Here is a 20,707-nt window from a genome sequence, read left to right as displayed (position 1 = left end):
CTATTTTAACCTGCAATTGAAAGCATTATTTTTTATAGGCAGTAGACGATGCCTTTCAAACTTTATTGTTATTGCAAATAGGCCTATATGGAATCATGAATAAAAACATATTTACAGGGGTTTCCGCAAAAAATACTACATAAAGCAGGAAACTATCTCATTTTGTTGAAACGGGTACTGTTTAAAAAAAAATTGCAAAAATGACCTTTAAAAAAAATTAAAATGTTTCCACGACTTCTGAATTTTTAACTCTTTTCAAAGCGAAAGAGAAATGAATGAATAAGAAGTGTGTTGTTAATTATTTATACTCCGTTACTGATTACATATTGACAAATAATAACAAAGATAACTTATGTACTAAACTTTATTTTTCAATATTCTAATTCTCTTGTATCAAAGAATCATAATAATGTCTGCATGTATGGTTGGCTAATTTGTCGGGACCCGCGGTATGCTTGGGCAGAACGTCGGGAATCTCCAATAACCAACTGATCCGAAACCAGTCCAAATTCCTACATAAGAGACTTGAAGCGGCTGTCGCTGGGAATCCCGGGCCGCCATTACTACCGTACCATTATCATACTGGCTTAGCTGAATATGTCCACTGGCGAACGATAGCTGGTAATGATCGAATTCTGGTATTTGGGAGAGACTAACATTATAGGTTGGAGGATATAATATGTCCCAGCTAGAGGGAGTGGTACCTCGTACGATTCGTCCACCGGTATTCCACCACCCACCGATAGCTGCATAATAGAAAAGAGTTACTAAGTCACAAGATTGCGTCGATTTTACACGATATTAAAAAAAAAGGTTTATTTGAAGAAGTATAGAAAGCTGGCAAAGCCCCGAACTGTAAATATCATCAAATCGGTTTAAAACAAAGCTATCGCATTTTCAAGTCATATAGGCTGATCGGGGGGGGGGGGGGGGGGGTTATTTATTTGTCTATGGTTTATACTAATAAGTCGTGTCGCGTGCGCGTCAGTGCGAAATCACTCGGGTTTTGGATTTCGATGCGATTTTTTTCTCACGGTGTCTTCAACGGGACAAACATGCTGGAAAAATAAAATGAAATTGAAATTCGAGTTTCGTTTTAAGCCGGCAAGTGTACTGGACTACTGTTTTAACATAAAGCGAATTTTGACTACTGTTTCAACATAATCACATTCCACATATTTTACCTCATTTCTGTTGAATTTTGTGTACATCCCACATCGTTATCTCCCATTTACTCCAACATGTACTTCTCTCTCCACACACGCGATTTTGATTGTGAGGTACTGAACTGAAGTTATTGGTCACAAACACACGAACTTCTAAGGTCTACGGTATCCTTAAAAAGATTATTTTCCAAGTCGTGTTTACTTTTTTTTGCCATGCTTTTTACTTTATACGCTTCGTTGTAAATACGTAGCTAATTACTTCTTTCCCTGTTTATCTTTGTTATGAATGACCAATTAATATTCTATCTATGATTACATAAGTCGTATTCCTTTTAAAATTTTGTTCGGGGTATGCGCGCAACAAAAATGCAAATCAGACAGAATAATCAGACCAATATTCGAGTATATCATAAGTCGTAAGTGATATATGAATCCCTTTCGTTTCCAGTCTTAATACAGGTCTTATTATCGTCCTCACTCTTCCTCCAGATAAATAAAAATCGCTCTCATGGTAAAAATTCGCGCGACAAAAATGCAAATTATCATAATGAAAACTAGTCTAGATCTAGGCAATCGGCGTCATTGACGAAAAAAAATTAAAAAGGAATCATGTACGACGCATATATACAATGAAGCGTATACATGTAATGTAAAAAGCACTGCAAAAAAAGTAAACACGACTTGGACAAGAATCTCTTTAAGGATACGGTAGACCTTAGAAGTTCGCGTGTTTGTGACCAATAACTTCAGTTCAGTACCTCACGATTAAAATCGAGTGTGCGGAGAGAGAAGTACATGTTGGAGTGAATGGGAGATGACGATGTTGGATGTACACAAAGTTCAACAGAAATCAAGTCGAATATGTGGAATGTGATTATGTTAAAACAGTAGTCCAGTACATTTATTCAAGGTATTTGCCGGCTTAAAACGAAACTCGAATTTCAATTTCATTTTATTTTGACAGCGTGTTTGTCCCATTGAAGACACCGTTAGAAAAAATCGCATCAAAATCCAAAACCCGAGTGATTTCGCAAGCGCACGCGACCCGACTGATTAGTATAAGCCAGGGGGGGGGGGCGCTCGAGATAGAGAAAAAAGAGAGACAAATAAAAAAGGAATGTAAAGCAGAAAAAAGGGATGCGAGGAGAAAAAATGATAAGAAAATGAAATAAGGGGAATAATATTAGATAATATAAATGAATCGGGCGATTAGGGGCCTACAAACAATACAAAAAAAAATGCTGGCGCTACGCGTTCGTATTGTTGAGATAATACAGCATTCTGCTCAGGAGGATAACACGATGCTTGAACTATTTTCAAGTCGATTGCACAAATTCTGCTCGCGATTCGAGTTTTCATTATTTTGTGTTACCGTGCTACCCTATGCATCCTATATATTCACAATTACAAAATATATTTGAATTTAAACATCGCACTACGCGATCGCATTGTTTGATTTGTGGGATAAGTATCGTCTTCATGATTGCCCACAAATAGTCCTTGAACTATCACTTTTTCAGGTCAGTGTATCAAGTATTTTCAGCTCATGCTTTGCATTCAAGTTAATTGTATAAAAAGTGTTGGCAGTCTCGTTTTAGGTCTGAATCATCCCCCAAAATCAGCTTGCGCTCCGTGCGGAAATCAAAACTTTTTATGGTGAAATCCATGCCTTCTTGCCTTAACGGTTCCGTTTCGGGTCAGCATATATAAATTTTCAGCTCGCACTACGTACTCGCATTTTTTTAAAAATGCACAGCTTGTGTAGAGTGTAGAACAAAAAAAAAATACTTAAAATGTCCAGTTTTTAGATCGGAATATCAAAAATGTTCAGCTCAGTGGCGCTTCGCGCTTGCATCATTAAAGGAAATTACCCATCCTCAGATTAATTGTTACAAGAAGTACAGGTAGGACTACCCCCTAAAAAAAAAAAAGCATAGCTGCCGATCAGGAGAAAAGTTGATAAAAATATTGTTCCAGCCCCACCTATTTGTGAAACCTAAATCCGCCCTTGCTGATGTTATTCAGTCAAGGCGTGTATCATACTCTATCGTTTTAACACTGCATGGAATTTGTATTTATGTATATACGCTTTTTTATTTCTCTCTATGGGGGTCCCAATTTTTTTCTTTTTTTTTCTTTCGAGGTGGGGGATTTTTTCCCGCCCACCTGGAGTCGCAGGTCTTTACCAAGCTATGCACTGACTTACCCAATTCGTATCTCTCTTCTGTTGTGTTACTCGGGAATAGGCCAATGTGTGCATCATTGTCTGCGCTAACCATAAAGTCAAATGATGTCACATTGCCAGGGATCCAGAAGTTTGGAAAAGTATACGTTCTACTAGTGGCCACGTCGGGTGTGTAGAGTGTAGAACATTCTGTTATAATATGAGTTATGAAAATAATGATGATTCACAGCATTGTTTGATGTAGCACCACTATCTGTTTAGATGTGTTCCTAGTCGCATACTGGTAAAAATGCTATTAGTATATTCATTTAGTGAAAAAAAAGGTTCATCTTTTTTAAGATAAAAAAGGATGAGAAAGAAGAGCGATAGGGAATATTTCATTTTCTGTCATTTATATTTTTACTTATCCAAAAAATAGCTTTAAGGTTTTGTTTTGAATGATTACAATGGGGACAATTCAAGGCATGTAGAACACTTATACATCGTAAATTATCTTATACGACTGATCATGAGTGCAAGTTAAAATCGAAACAAGATTTACTATACATTGTATTTGTATAATTATTTCTCCTGCTTACCGCATAATGTTCCGTAGAACTCCCATGAGCATTCACATTCAAAAGCTTGATGTGGGTTTGTGCCGAGAATTAGTTTGCAAGTTCCTCCGTTTAGACAAGGATTCGATTGGCAAACTATGAAAGAACGAATAAAAATTAACAGGATAAGAAGACCATCCCCCAAACAAGACGACAATCAATGTATTTGTCAATAATGAATACCAAGCGAAAGAAGTGTCTCTCGTATGCAGAGTCCTTCCCAGGGAGATGGGGGTACATGGGGAGGGGTCAAGTATACATAAAGTATCTGATCTAGGCTAGAGGAAGAGCGAAGCGATAGAGTTGATTCATGGGTGATTTTCAGAATTTGATTATCTAACTAACTAACTGTACTCAATTGACATCAACGAACGTAGAGGGCAGCAACACACAAGCGTGTTGCTCTAAGGAAGGTCAACTCCGCTCGAATTTTGTGACCACTTTAAAAAATAAGGTGGGGTTTTGGGAAATTTGTCGAGTTGATTTTTTTTCATTTGTTAATTTCAAATATTTTTTAATGAACAATTATTAGATCGGTTATTCTGGGTATAAATATTAAAAATATTACTTTCATTTTTAAAGAAAATATTTAGCTTAAATAATCATGATTTTGACATTTTTCCTCATTTTGGAATATTAACCCTAAAATGGCCGGGGGGGGTTGAATCAACCCCCCCCTCAACATTTTCTGCGATCATTCCGCCGCGCGAATTTTTTTGACCGCGCCACTCACAGAGTTTATACTTTTAAGTCTCGCGCATCTTTTGAGATCAAATTTACGACGCCCGGGTACGCAGTTTCGAAATTACGCAACATTTTGTAAGTGCATGTCAGACCAAAAATTGTTCCAAAACGTGATTTTGTGTACAAAGTCAATGCAAATTGAGTTTTCTCATCTTATTCATAAAGATATGATTATTTCTACTTTGAACAGCTGAAAGCAATTGATTTTAGCATAATTATGCTTCAAAAAGGTTGTGCAATAAATCTGGTGAAAAAAACAAAAGGTTGAAAAACAAAGAAATACATAAGAAATTCATAAAACAATAAAATACATAAGAAATTGATTTCCAAACCGAAGTTTTTTTCAATTGCCATTGTTAAGAATGCTACAAAGAATATTTTTACCAAAAATTAGCATTCTAGGAGCTTTATTTAGTGAATTAGAGCAAAAAGTAAGATTTATGCATAAATTAGCATAATTAATTCATATAAAATAAAATCTCATTATTTTGGAAAATTTTACCATACAGCCTTGTAGATTACATCGCACACTACCAGCGTGCAAATTTTTGCGGCGCTCGCACGATCGGCGGCCGAGATCTCAGGGGGGGGTTGAATCAACCCCCCCCCGGCCACAGAACAGCCAAAAAAGCCCGGCCTAGTTAGGGTTAAGCCTGTGACGAGGATACCTCATATCTCTTATTTTCTTCTGCTGAATTTCGCTGCACCACTAATAAATGCATAGACAACCACCGTAATAATCGAGGTCATTTTTCTGGCCTGGGTGCGCCGAGTCTGGGCCGGTCGCGCAGCTAGCTAGTGACGTTGATGATGCGCTGGGGCTTCAGGCGACTCGTCATAGATCTAGCAACTTAGACAATGACGTCTAATTTGCCTGGCCTGATTTGAAGTGTAATGGCTTCAGGGCTGATGTTTATCAACGATGATTGTTCAAGGTTAGATTTCAAATTTTAAATGTCATTTGACTTTTAAGTCTATAAATCTGAAATAAAGGCGCTGTATCCCCGAAATCCGGGTCTAAATTTCAACTCTGATTCCGAGACCATGGCATGGACGGCGAAAAAACAACCCATGCATCGGATGCATTGCATTGGCTGCGCGCTGCGCTGCAGCTGCACTGTGACGATGGGTTCAGCGAAGAGCTCAGAGAAAATAAGGTGGTTATCAACGAACGTAGAGGGCAGCAACACACAAGCGTGTTGCTCTAAGGAAGGTCAACTCCGCTCGAATTTTGTGACCACTTTAAAAAATAAGGTGGGGTTTTGGGAAATTTGTCGAGTTGATTTTTTTTCATTTGTTAATTTCAAATATTTTTTAATGAACAATTATTAGATCGGTTATTCTGGGTATAAATATTAAAAATATTACTTTCATTTTTAAAGAAAATATTTAGCTTAAATAATCATGATTTTGACATTTTTCCTCATTTTGGAATATTAAGCCTGTAACGAGGATACCTCATATCTCTTATTTTCATCTGCTGAATTTCGCTGCACCACTAATAAATGCATAGACAACCACCGTAATAATCGAGGTCATTTTTCTGGCCTGGGTGCGCCGAGTCTGGGCCGGTCGCGCAGCTAGCTAGTGACGTTGATGATGCGCTGGGGCTTCAGGCGACTCGTCATAGATCTAGCAACTTAGACAATGACATCTAATTTGCCTGGCCTGATTTGAAGTGTAATGGCTTCAGGGCTGATGTTTATCAACGATGATTGTTCAAGGTTAGATTTCAAATTTTAAATGTCATTTGACTTTTAAGTCTATAAATCTGAAATAAAGGCGCTGTATCCCCGAAATCCGGGTCTAAATTTCAACTCTGAGTCCGAGACCATGGCATGGACGGCGAAAAAACAACCCATGCATCGGATGCATTGCATTGGCTGCGCGCTGCGCTGCAGCTGCACTGTGATGATGGGTTCAGCGAAGAGCTCCGAGAAAATAAGGTGGTTATATTCAATCCCGAAATGCTTTGCGAGTGGTCACAAAATCGTCTCGACGCAAATCACCTAATACAGCCGTCTGGTGAAATCGCTGATAACAACAATCACCGATTTGGTAATGATTTTTGTTTCTTGAAACTTATATTTGTAAAGTTTTAAATATCAAAGTATGTTTTTATATGTATGTATATTCCTCAACATATTTTTTAAGTTATCTTTGATATTGTTGTAGTCATATTCTTTCATATTCGTTTTTTGATCGCTACTAATTTGTTGTTGTATTGGATCGGCATTTGATTTCGTTGGCATGAACAATAAAATACGCGCGCAGCTCAGCTGCATGCGCGTATCGAGTTGACCTTCCTTATAGCAACACGCTTGTGTGTTGCTGCCCTCTACGTTCGTTGGTGGTTATATTCAATCCCGAAATGCTTTGCGAGTGGTCACAAAATCGTCTCGACGCAAATCACCTAATACAGCCGTCTGGTGAAATCGCTGATAACAACAATCACCGATTTGGTAATGAATTTAGTTTCCTGAAACTTATATTTGTAAAGTTTTAAATATCAAAGTATGTTTTTATATATATGTATATTCCTCAACATATTTGTTAAGTTATCTTTGATATTGTTGTAGTCATTTTCTTTCATATTCGTTTTTTGATCGCTACTAATTTGTTGTTGTATTGGATCGGCATTTGATTTCGTTGGCATGAACAATAAAATACGCGCGCAGCTCAGCTGCATGCGCGTATCGAGTTGACCTTCCTTATAGCAACACGCTTGTGTGTTGCTGCCCTCTACGTTCGTTGATTGACATCATGATCGCGCATATTTTACACTCTGCGCGCTGACGTCGCAATGGATGAACTGGTGATTAATCAGCTGTAGGTATGTGAGCTGATTTTTCTCCTAATCTGCACCAACTGCAGATCCGATGTGTTATTTTATGAAGCTAATAAACTGGAATTATTCCATGGACGATTTATTTTATTCCTCTTCAATTTCAAAATACTTTTCTCTGTAGTGCTGCAAAGTGTGATGAATATGACCCCGAGTTTGAATAATGGTAGAGTGGTTCAGCATTTTTCCTCACATAGATACAAAGCTTTTGGTGCGTTTTGGGGGTGTTTTAAGAAGCACATTTACTCTTATAAGAGTGCTGATAGTTTGAAAAGAGCACATGAACCCATATTTTTTAATGTAGGTATACCTTCTTCTACAACTTTGCAAAGTTTGGTGAAAATGACATGGGTTTTGAATAAATTGCAGCATTTCTTTTACTTTTCAAGTTTGTTATTGAATTGTTTTTTTTTTAGGTTGAGTATTTGTTATCTTTCCGCAATTTCTAAGAACTGAGAGTGCTGTTAGACTTAAATGAGCAAACAATTGAAAGCAATATAAATAGATTATCCATCTTAAGGATACAATTATTAATCATATTGCAAAATCTGATGAAATTTTCATGGATTTTGACTGAGTGATAGAGCTTTAAACTCATTGTTGTGATCTCGTGATCTCTATAAATGCCAAATTCTTTTGGATGCGCAATTCTTAAGAACATCCATTTGGTTAAATTTTGCTCTATAGCAAAAAATCAAGCACATGGACCCATGTTAATTTTTGCATATTTGAAATATTCAGGTGCTAAAGTATCTATGTGCAAAGTATGATGAAAATGACATGGATTTTCAATGTTTGGGAGCAAGACTACGGAACCATTCGCATTTTGGACGGTATTAAGAGACTTTTGCTTGTTTTCGGCGCATTTTGGGCTGTTTCAAGCCGACTCGCATTACTTTGGACACTGACATGGACCCCATAGTTTAAATGTCTTAACTTCTTTAGAATATATTCTTGTACAAATCTAGAGAGTATGTTAAAAATGACATGGATTTTGAGTATTTGGGATCAGAACTAATGAACCATTCATATATTTGACATTTTAGACGGTATTATTAGACTTTTGCATGTTTTCGGCGTATTTTAGGCGATTTTCAAGTTAACTTGCACACTTTGGACACGGATAGTTAAAAAAAACAAGCACATGGACCCCATATTTCTAATATTTTAATGTCTTCAGAACATATTGTTCTACAAATCTGGAGAGTATGATGAAAATGACATGGATTTTGAATGTTTGGGAGCGAAATATGAAACCATTTGCATTTTAGACGGTATTATCATACTTTTTGCTTGTTTTCGGCGTATTTTAGGCGATTTTCAAGTTAACTTGCACACTTTGGACACGGATAGTTAAAAAAACAAGCACATGGACCCCATATTTCTAATATTTTAATGTCTTCAGAACATATTGTTCTACAAATCTGGAGAGTATGATGAAAATGACATGGATTTTGAATGTTTGGGAGCGAAATATGAAACCATTTGCATTTTAGACGGTATTATCATACTTTTTGCTTGTTTTCGGCGCATTTTAGGCGATTTTCATGTCAACTCGCATTACTCTGGACACTGACAGTTTAAAAACGAGCACATGGACCCCATATTTTTAATATTTTAAGGAATTTGAAATATCTTCCTCTACAAATCTGGAGAGTACGATGAAAATGACATGGATATTAAATGTTTGGGAGCAAAACTACGGAATCATTCACGTTTTAGACGGTAATATTAGACTTTTGCACGTTTTCGGCGCATTTTAGGCGATTTTCATGCCAACTCGCATCACTTTGGACACTCAAAGTTAAAAAACGAGCACATGGACCCCATATTTTTAACTTCCCTACACCTTCGATATGCATTTCTCTACAATTTATCCGAATTTGATGAAAATGACATGGATTTTGAAAAAAGTGCAGCCTACAAAATACTTTTTTTAGTAGATTCACGTCTTTGAAGATTTGTTTTTTCCGAGTTTTTGCACCATTCTCGCCAAATGAGGACACTGCTGACTCCAAATAGATATAGTTTTACCAATTAAAAGACTTTCTCTTAGTTTGGTATACACTTTGTTATATATCTTGAAAATCTGATGAAGTTTGATGCGGTATTCACTGAGTAAAGATGATTCAAACTCATTTGATGAATTCGTGAGGTCTAAGAGGGGCACAATTCTCTTGATTGCGCAAGATTTCATATCATTCAAATATGGTTACTTTGAAGACCCGTAAAAAAAAAATAAGCACATGATCCTATTTTATTTATTTGCATTTTCATAATGCATATATATACCAAATTAAACTCTGCAAAATTTGGTGAAAATGACATGGACTTCATTTTAACTGTGGAACGTCCTTAAGCGAAGAAAAAATAGGCAACGATTATTAAACGGGTAGAAACATAACTGTCATCACGAACACCCCTGTCATCAAATGGAACATAAACTGTTCCTTACTTTGTTGATGAGGCGTTGTCGTGGGTCGGGTTGACCATGGTGACGTTGTGGTCTTTGTCCGGGTAGTTGTTGGCAAAGACCCGGTGGTTGTGGGGATGGTGGCGGTGTTGTTGGTTGTGGGAGCAGCGGTGCTGGCTATAGTAGTGATGGAGCTGGTAAGAGTGGTGGTGGTGTTGATGTCTTCGTTGTCAGCAATCGGGTGGCACCGATATCCCGTCATCGTTTCTTCACACCAGCCTTGTGTACATGGGTCGTTCTTACAGTCTCCAAATTGTGTAAATAATGATACAAAGCATTTATCCCATGAAAACAGATGTTCTCATCTTGCATAAAATAAAATAATCTAATATTATGTCACCCAGATCAAAGGGCTCAGAAAAACTAAATAAAAGGTCTCTATACGCGTTACAGAAATGATCATCATTATGAGGTTAAAAGTTCCAACAATTTATTTCATTTTTCAAATCATCGTAATCGGCGTTGGACCAGATGCAACTCCCTCAAATCAAAGGGTTTACTCTCCAGCCCCTTATCATGCAACAACACCAACACACCCTCATGTATTGTCTTGGACTAATGTAACATTACACTCCCTCCAACCAAGTGGTAACCACCCATCCGTCCTTTATTCCCACAGTCATAACCATGATACACCCTACCACACCTCATACATGTATATTGCTTTGAACCATGTGTTTTATTATACCATTCCAATCCATCAATTCAAAGAGAGGGCTCGGTGTAAAAATTGCAGAGGTAAAAATGGTAGAGGTAAAAATTGCAAAGGTAATAATGGTAGAGGTAAAAAATGGCTGAGGTGAAAATGACAGAGGTATAAATGGCCAGTCTTACACCCCCATGCCACAAAATCCAAAAGCTCCTCCATGTACAGTACAGTAGTAAAAATGAGAAAGGTTCTGAGAAGAAAATTAGAATTATAATGTTGGACTAATGGAAAGGGTAACATTTTAAAATCATACTGTAGATCTTCTGCACCAAATTGAAAACACTTGAATTGGTATTTCTTCTTATTTTTTTCCTGGACTTACATGTACGGCCTTCTCAAGTCAAATCGCTCTTCACAGTTGAAGCCCACTTTGGATCCCAAGTATTGTACTTAATTCATTAAAGGGGAAATTTCCCCTTACATAAAGTTTATTGTAAAAATAGCAGAAAATAATTAAATTGATATTGGTGAGGGTTTTAGGGAATCCATCAAAGGTTTAAAAAGCTATTAGAAAAGTGAAAAGTATACATTTTGGCGCATAAAATACGGGGCAGCTGCTCGTATATGACGTCACAGTTCAAAAACTCAAACTTTTAATAACTTTCTTAATCGTTGATGGGTTTTCCGCAAACCTTCACCAATATATTTTTTTGCTATTTTTACAGTAAACCATTTGTCAGGGTGAACTTCCCCTTCAAAACAGGTCGATAGAATGGTACCTAAGAAACACATAAATTTAAATCCCCGATTCGCTACACATTTCCAAATTCATGCGGTAACCGTTAGGCCTACCATAGAGAAAAATAGTTTAGGAACCTGACATCCACTTCGACTAGCTGCAATGAGGTATTGCTCTCAAAAAATGATCAATAATTGCCATTATTATATCATTTCCATTAAACTATATGCGTATCATATCAATATCTATTCGGATCCAATTATGATGTTGAAATATGAAAAATTACTTTTATTACAGAACGTTTTGTTATTGTTCTGTTATCCAAGTTATGCAAGTGGTTCGAAGAAATCCTGAACTTGTCTATTTCAGTGTGTTTATGGTCGCGCACATTAGTGTTCACGTTAGAATTCGTTTGGTATGTATGTGATGAAGTGCTGTTCTACTATCTGACTATACGAACTAGCCAAGATAAATCCTTTCATCACTCACAAATTAAAATCATTTTGGCATGAAAATGTTTGAGTTTAATCATCAACGATAAATTATAGACCTAAAATGATGAAAAAAATCTAAATAATATCTAATCAGTTCACATGGTTCATAATACTTATTTCGGCGATATGAGTCCATTCAATTTCAATAATTATGACTGAATTCAACTGGAAAGGCTTTGTCTTTTCCTTGCATCTATCATAGCAACTTTGGTTAAGGTGGGCCCTACATTTACGCAGGAATCTCATCATTTAAGTATAGAATTCTTTTCTGCCAATGAACAAACAAGAAATTGGCAAACCTCCTTTTCCATAGACGGATCTAGGTGATTTATGTGTATCTCTAAAGTAATTCTAACAAACTACTTAAAAAAAAACCTTTCCATGACAGTTGATGAAAACAATTCGGCTCGAGAATTGCGCTCGCATCGATTGTTAAAAACATATTAACTAATGCATCCTATTCATAGTTAGAAAAGTGCTTAAAATGTCCAGTTTTCAGGCCTTAATGTCCACAAATTTTGCGCTCTCATTAAGCTAATTGGATAATTATCCTTGAAATCCTATTTCCTAATATTCAAATTGTTCCTTTTTCAGATTGAAATATCGACAAGTTTCATCAGGAGCTTAGGACGAGGAATAGAAAGATAGTCATCATTTTCACATATGATGACATTATGTCTTTAAAATATCCCTGTCCTTAATCAAAATTACGTTAACAAATATATCAGCTCGCGCCTCGCGCTCGCACCATTTATTCATCATGTTCATTGCGATCAGTATCCACTTCACAATTTTCCTACACAGTGCTTGAAATAGTGCATTAATTGACACTTTTCCAGGTCGAAATATCATTATTTTTTCAGCTCACGCTTCTCGCTCAAATTATTGACTTTCATAATAAAAGAAAAGTATTTAGAATGCCTAGAATCCAGGTCACATTATTAATGTAGGAAGATACCCAATTACCCATCCTTTTCATGATTTCCAAAACATTAATAGAGTGTCCTATTTAAGGTCTAACTGTCAATCATTTTCCAGCTCACGCTTCTTGCTCGCTTTAATAAATTGTTTAGTTATATACCTATCTTGTTCATGATTAGAAAAAGTGCCTAAAATTTCCAAATTTTTAGGTCGGAATGACAAAAAATTTCTGCTCGCGCTTCGCGCTCGTAGTATATACATAAACTCCTCAAAAAAAGTTTGGAAATCTGTTTTTAATCGATCATCCCTTCTCGGTTTTCGTGAATATTAATGTGTGATTGATACCGATGAAGAGATCATTCAATTTTCTTTAAAATGATACCCTACATGATATGATTATGGCTCACATGGAGGAGCAGTGCCTTGAAATGTGGGGCAAGGTCAAAATTCAAAAGTTGCAAAATGACACAAAATTGAAAGTCACTGTTTTTTTTCGTGGTGATGAGTGAGTTTCTCAGTGATTTCTTTTGTTTTCATGCACCTTAACATTAACATGGATTCAAACACACCTCGATCTGCACATAACAAACAAAACAAACACTCATTGGTATTCCAAACCACGACTCAAACCATTTTATCTCACAGAACCATCACTACATAAACTACAACAAAACATAAAAAATGAAGAAGCAGGGGGTTAATTTGAATGGATTTTCATCTCTATTGACACAGACAAATAAATCATGTTCTTTATTGACCCTTCATGACTATTTCTGCTCGTTTTGTAGACAGGAATAACCATCGTTTCCGGGGATTTATTAAATAATAATAATATAATATAGGGTATTTATATTGCGCACATATCCACCTTGTTAGGTGCTCAAGGCGCTCCTATATTACCCGGCTAAGCTAGGCGTTCATAGCGCACACAGCTTTTTAAGGAATTACTTCCTACCGGTACCCATTTACCTCACCTGGGTTGAGTGCAGCACACTGTGGATCAGTTTCTTGCTGAAGGAAATTACGCCATGGCTGGGATTCGAACCCACGACCCTCTGTTTCAAAGTCCGAAGACTAATCCACTGGGCCACAACGCTCCACATTTAACAATTTAACAATTTATTTAACAATTTCTGACATTTTACTATCTACATGTGCCTGCATGTGCAATTCGGGCAACCAGGTTTTGTCAAGAATTTTATTTTCAAAATGTTCGTTAGACTATAATCTTTCTTTTGATACTATACATATTCCAAGAAAATATAAAATATACGTTACCGATGATTCATTCCTTATTTTGTGAATTTTTCTGCCAGAGAGGAAAATATGGCAGCCGTGTGTTGCTGCCCTCTACGTTCAATGAGTTGTGCTTTTATCAAGGCTTTGCGTATATGTGTACATACACATACATACATCAAGGCTTTGCGATTAGAATTTTCGATATCCTGGCCAATCAATGCGAGCGACAAGTTCCGAACGCATGCAAATCTACGAGCGCAAAGCAGCGGCACAATTCGCGATATACATAGCGACTGGTGAATACGTCTGTAAGGATGGTGACGTCATCCAAGATGGCAACTTACAATGACCAAAGAAAGGATCGAAGATGACTATGTTTTTTTTATCATCATATGAAATGAATTAGCGGTAACTGCGGTCTAAGCCTAAAGGTACGACATTTCTGAATTTTATATATTTTTTTCGTAAATTTGGATGTATAATTTCTTTTTGATAATGTGACATTTTATGTAAAAAAAAAAAACGATCCGAAAATCGGATTTCCGCCATATTAGATCTAACGTTACTGTTAATACGTTATCTGTACGTACGGGCCAACAACTCTTCAGTCTATGTATTGGTGAGTAGAGCCAACGCAGGTCAGCGGAACAACCAAAATACAGAGACTGAAGCCTTTGGTCTACCCTTTTTGCAGCTTTTCAATTCAGATCTCATCCAACACTTTTGAATCCTGCTCTATACTAGATGGCATGATCGTAGCATTTTTACCTCTGCCATTTTTACCTCTGCCATTATTACCTCTGCCATTTTTACCTCTGCCATTTTTACCTCTGCCATTTTTAACTCTGCCATATTACCTCTGCCATTTTTACCTCTGCCATTAGTCTGCCATTTTTACCTCTGCCATTATTACCTCTGCCATTTTTACCTCTACCATTTTTACCTTTGCCATTTTTACCTGGCACCATCCCAGCTCCCCTTCACAACCACTCACCCATCCCACACACCCACACTCCTATCATGCCCATTGGACCCGATGTCGGCCTCTTATTTTACCATATAGGCCTATATACACTACCTCAAATGAAAGTGTGCACTTCCCCAGCACCCCCCCACACACACACACATCAAGCAACCCCCTACAGTGTCCCACACACCTACACCCATATTTTCCCCAATTTTGCACATATAAATCCACCCACACATACACACAGGCGTGCACAAACCCCAGTAATGTCCTATATATGACGTACCGGGAAGGCGACAGATTCTGTATCCGAAGAGAATTCCAAGCTCCTTCTTCCTCCTACATTGGGTCACGTGAGGAACTTTGATGAGCTTTGGGATGGTTTGAACCGCTAACCCACCATCCATTATCGTCTGGCATGGGGTGAACATGGGTAAAGTGTAGTTGAGGCCATGACCATCGCTACAGCAGTTCTGTTCGTCACTTCTACGACACGAGTCCGCATAGGCCCCAGCTTAGCAGTTCATAATGGGGGAATGAAATTATATTTGGGACATACCGAAGATGTTTGAGAATAACAATTTCAGAAAATAGAAAAAGAGAAGTAAAGGAATTTATTTCTGGAAATAGATTTGCTTAAGCCAAATTTAAAAGATGCATGTGCATGTTTATCTTCCAAAGATCTCTAAAATGTAGTCAGGAATGTAACTTCTGCAAATGAAATGAAATCTAGTGTTGTCAGGATTCGAAACCACACAGTGAATGAAACAAACATCCAAATTTCAACACAAATTCAGATAATATGAGTCATTATAAGATAAAACAAATAATGTATTGCGAATGGAATAACCAGCTGTATATATTATTGTGTATAATATAAGACTCCTTCACAGGTTAGTGTCGATAGGAGAATGTTATATTTTTTCCATAAGTGCCATTAAATCGGTCTGTAAACTCAACGTTCCAACAATATCAACCTTTATATTCATAAAAAAAATATAGGTTACAGAACATATACAGTTGTGCTCAAAAGTTAGTTAACTCTACCATAAAATGCACTCCTTCATGCTAAGTGTTAATGGAGGCAACATCACTAGTTCACCACAATGTTCGGCGAGCCCTGATAAACAAACTTTGTTTAATGAATATTTTATCACCTGACTTTACAATCAAATATGTAAAAACAGCAGAACTTGAACACTGGAAATATATTGATTTTCTTGTGGGGTTCACTTACTCTTGAACACCACTGTAATATCAAAAAGAAAGCTCTTTGAAGGTAATTTTGTGAAGTGAAGAGTAAGGAAGGGTTTCTTAAGCCCAGCGCGCACTATGCGATTCGTTGCGTTCCGAATTTCAAAGAAACTATTGTACTAACATTTGATACGAACATTTCAACCACTAATCATCTTAGCGATCAGAGTAGTGGTATAGGACTATATACTGAAATCGAAATTCAGTCTAGTTCGAACCTCTCTGTAGGAACATGGTCCTATTACGAAGGTCCATGGTAGGAATAAAAGCAAATTCAAATCCAAATCGTAATGACGTCACCATCGACAGTGACTTCAAGCCGATTGGACTTTACTCCGACCACAGGGCTTGCAGCAGAGCAAAATTATGATTTAATTATTCCTAATATGCCGAACTTCAAATAAAATTATTTGACTTCTTGAAACTTTCACATTTAATGCAAAATGCGATTTAAAAAAAAAATTGTCATTTAATTATACTTGTTTGAAGAGGAACTAACATTGAGATTGTTGAGTGCTAAGTGACTATTATCTATTTTTCTTTGTTTTCCTAAGACAGGGTGGTTTCTTCAGTACATAAAAAAGACTGGTATAATTGCTCGTGATGTTGCTATAGTATCCTCTCGATAATGTAAGATGAACCTGAAAGGTTGTTTCATATTTCATAATCTGTTGCATGATATAGAGGCCTTAAGGGAATAAACGACGCTCAAATTAAAGGTCAAGTCCACCCCAGAAAAATGTTGATTCGAATAAATAGAGAAAAATCAAACAAGCATAATGCTGAAAATTTGATCAAAATCGGATGTAAAATAGGAAAGTTATAACATTTTAAAGTTTCGCTTATATTTCACAAGACACTTATGCACAACTTAGTGACATGCAAATGAGAGAGTCGATGATGTCCATCACTCACTATTTCTTTTGTTTTTATTGTTTGAACTATACAATATTTTAATTTTTACCAATTTGACATCAAGGACCAACTTAACTGAACTTTAAAATATTATAACAATGGTAATGCCACATGTTCAGGGAGGAAAAAACTTTGCTTCACAGGAAAATGAGGAGAAAATTTGAATATTTCATATAAAATACAAAATAGTGAGTGAGTGATGTCATCAGTCCCTTTATTTGCATATCGACCAGGATGTGCATATCACCGTTTTGTGAAAATAAGCAAAATCTAAAAATGTCATAACTTTCTTATTTTACATCCGATTTTAATGAAATTTTCAGTTAGGGTTGTTCGATTTATCTGTTTTTATTCAAATCAACTTTTTTTTTAATCGGTGAAAAGCTCCATTATGTGTACTAACCGGATATCAACAGCACGTACAGAGCAACCAGTCTCATCGGTATCTTCTGTAGTGATGCGATACACTCGAACCGATACATCGCCGACATGATGAAACCCCTGTAAATTGTTAAGAATGAAGAAACGTCATTACATGGGTAGTTTGTCAGGAGCGACTCCGGGTTATTTTGATCGGGGACAGGACGATCTAAAGATGGCACTGTATTTTATCAATTGAATATTATTAATAAGGGTAATATGAAAATTATACGGTGCAGATCTTTCCTATTGGTCGTCCTTCGTAAATCCTTTTTTCAACCTTTTTTTTCACTACTTGAAAAATCATAGGGGCGATCGGCCTTCTCCATGTGACACTGCCCCTTACCTTGAAATAATTTACTCATGCCACTATAAATGAATGGATTACATCATACCAATCCCGATCTTGGAGTAGAATACAACCCGGGGGGGGGCAGTCAAATGTGTTGCTGTACACATGCGTGACCAAATTATTTCCAAACACCCCCTAATAGTAGAGCGGATTAGCTCCAAAAATCACAACAATTGTGCAAATTTTGACTAAAGCATGAAACTTTCACAAGTATTAGTATATGCCGTAAGATTTATTTTAAAGGTGGGAGGTAAATTTTAAAATGCCATTTTCGGCTGTTGCCATGGCAACGGATTAATTTCTCAAAAATGACATACATTCCCATGTAAATGGTAAATAAACATGATATAGATGACCAAAATGATAATTTTCAAGTTCCCAATTGAATATATATAAAATTTAGAAACATTTAAAATTAACAAGATAGTTCCAATTGGTCTGTTGCCATGGCAACGGCTTGTTTTTCCCCAGAAAAATAAAAAAATTGATTAAAAAAACGTTGTAGAATAGGATTTATCTTTAATTTCCCCTAATTTTACAGTGTTAAACAATGATATTTTGGTTGCTCAATGTATAAACTACATCTCAAGCCATTGCCATGACAACCAAATAACATCTAATTTACAAAAATAACATGGTAAACTAGACAATGGACAGGTGGAAAATACAACTGGAAATGACTTAATCTGTATGCTTAAAGAGAAATTCCAGTATTTGCAGTAAACACTGATTTCATGAGAAAGTCTGTAAAACAAGGCTTAATTGTCAGTATATCATCGAGGATCTAGATCTGGTACAGTTACATAAACTGAACTTTGTGAAATCTTGAAATCTACGCTGAAAAATGTTCACACTGAAGATCACCAACACAGATAGGCACACGTGGGACAGTGTATTATTATTGCTAAAATAAAGACCCGACGGAAGTGACCGAATCCGCGCTTATTTTGCTTATTTCTCAGCAATTACACAATTTCTTCCAGAATCCTTTGGCACATATTTTTTATTCATACAAACAGACACTTAGGTGGTCATTATATTAGATTCTGTAAAAAGTCATTTTTAGATCGTTACCAAAACTGGAATTTATCTTTAAGTTTTGACCCCCTCATTTGAACAAAAAATACAGAAAGTGTTCTGCTGGAGTTCTTTATAAAGATAAAACATTATGTTGCCTTGGTAATGCTTGAATTAAATTAAAAAAAACGAATGTTGCAAAGATCCCGTTGCCATGGCAACAGCTTATTTCCCTCTAGAAAGGTAAAAATATTGATAAAAATATAGAATACATGTATGATCATCATTCCATTTTCAATATTTTTAAGGTACTAATCGAAATATGATTGTGACTACATTTATAAATATAACATCTTAAGCCATTGCCATGGCAACCAGATAACATCTAATAAAAAAAAAAACAGCAGGGATGACAAGGCTATGGATAGGTGAAAAGTACAATGAAAATTAACTTATGTAATATGCATAAGGTTTGACCTACTCAATTAATTTAGGGGAAATAATACAGTGAGTGTTCTGCATGAACTAATTGGAATGATACAGATTGATGTTGCCTTGGTAATACTTGAATTCAACGATAAATATCAATGTTGCAAATTGCCTGTTGCCATAGCAACGGATCATTTAGTACCAGTTTTTATAAAAAAAAGGACTATAGAATCTGGTTTTTCTTGCATTTCCCCTAATCTCAGTGTGTTAAACATAGATATGTTTGATGCAAATTGTTTAAATAACATCTAAAGCTATTGCCATGGCAACCAAATGATATCTAATTCACAAAAAATATTAATTTGGATGACAAGATCATGGACAGGTGGAAAAAACAAATATAACTCAATATGCGAAAGCTTTGGCCAGTCATTTAATTTTGAACAACAAATTCACTAAGTATTCTGCATGAGTTCATTAGAATAATAAATTGATGTTGCCTTGGTAATACTTGAATTAAACGATAAATATTAGTAATTCAAATGTTCTGTTGCCATGGCAACAGCTCATTTCCCCCAGAAAAGTATCAGCAGCTTTGATAAATAAAAACATGATAAAATCAGATTTTTCTTTCATTTCCCCTAAGTTAAGGGTGTTAGAAAATATATGTTTGCTGTTAATATGTAGATAACATCTTCAGCCATTGCCTTGGCAACCAATCAAGATGTAATTTATAAATACAAAAAAAAATTACTGTTAATATGATAATGGTCAGGTGGGATGTAAAATAAAGGTTTACTTAAGCTACATAATGTTTGACCAGTCATTAAGTTTTGAACAAAAATTACAGTAAGTGTTCTGCATGAGTACAATAGCATGATAAAAACTGATGCTGCCTTGGTAATGGTTGAATTTAATGATATCATTTTTTTGCAAATGTGTGTTCGGTTGCCATGGCAACGGATCATTTTCCCCCCAGAAAATACCATCTTTGATAAAAAAAAAATACCTAGTAGAATCTTATTTTCATTCATTTCCACTAAGATTAGGGTGCCAAACATACACGTACATGTTTGTTGTTAAATGTATAAATACCATTTTAAGGCGTTGAAATGGCAATAACATAACATTTCATTTAAAAAAAAAACATAGCTGACAAGATAATGGACCGACGGAAAATACAATAAAATTAACTGAATATGCGTAAGGTTTGACCTACTCTTTTAATTTTGAACAAAAGTTACATTAAGTGTTATGCATGATTTCATTAGGATGACAAAAATTACTTTTGTTTTGGTAATG

At 36.1% G+C, this 20,707-nt stretch overlaps 1 protein-coding gene across 1 annotated transcript; it reads right to left on the bottom strand.

Moving 5' to 3' along the window:
- Positions 1 to 308: 308 nt before the first annotated feature.
- Positions 309 to 17,688, bottom strand: LOC135157198 (uncharacterized). Its single transcript, XM_064112097.1, has 5 exons — positions 15,305 to 17,688; positions 9,992 to 10,255; positions 3,930 to 4,043; positions 3,373 to 3,540; positions 309 to 746 (listed from the first exon to the last, which is right to left on the bottom strand). Exons 1-5 carry the CDS (start codon positions 15,447 to 15,449, stop codon positions 430 to 432), a joined length of 1,008 nt encoding a protein of 335 aa, XP_063968167.1. The 5' UTR covers positions 15,450 to 17,688; the 3' UTR covers positions 309 to 429.
- Positions 17,689 to 20,707: the final 3,019 nt, after the last annotated feature.

The sequence above is a fragment of the Lytechinus pictus genome, chromosome 17 (assembly GCF_037042905.1).
Source record: "Lytechinus pictus isolate F3 Inbred chromosome 17, Lp3.0, whole genome shotgun sequence".
Lineage (NCBI taxonomy): Eukaryota > Metazoa > Echinodermata > Echinoidea > Temnopleuroida > Toxopneustidae > Lytechinus > Lytechinus pictus.
This window is presented reverse-complemented; position numbering and strand designations above follow the sequence as displayed.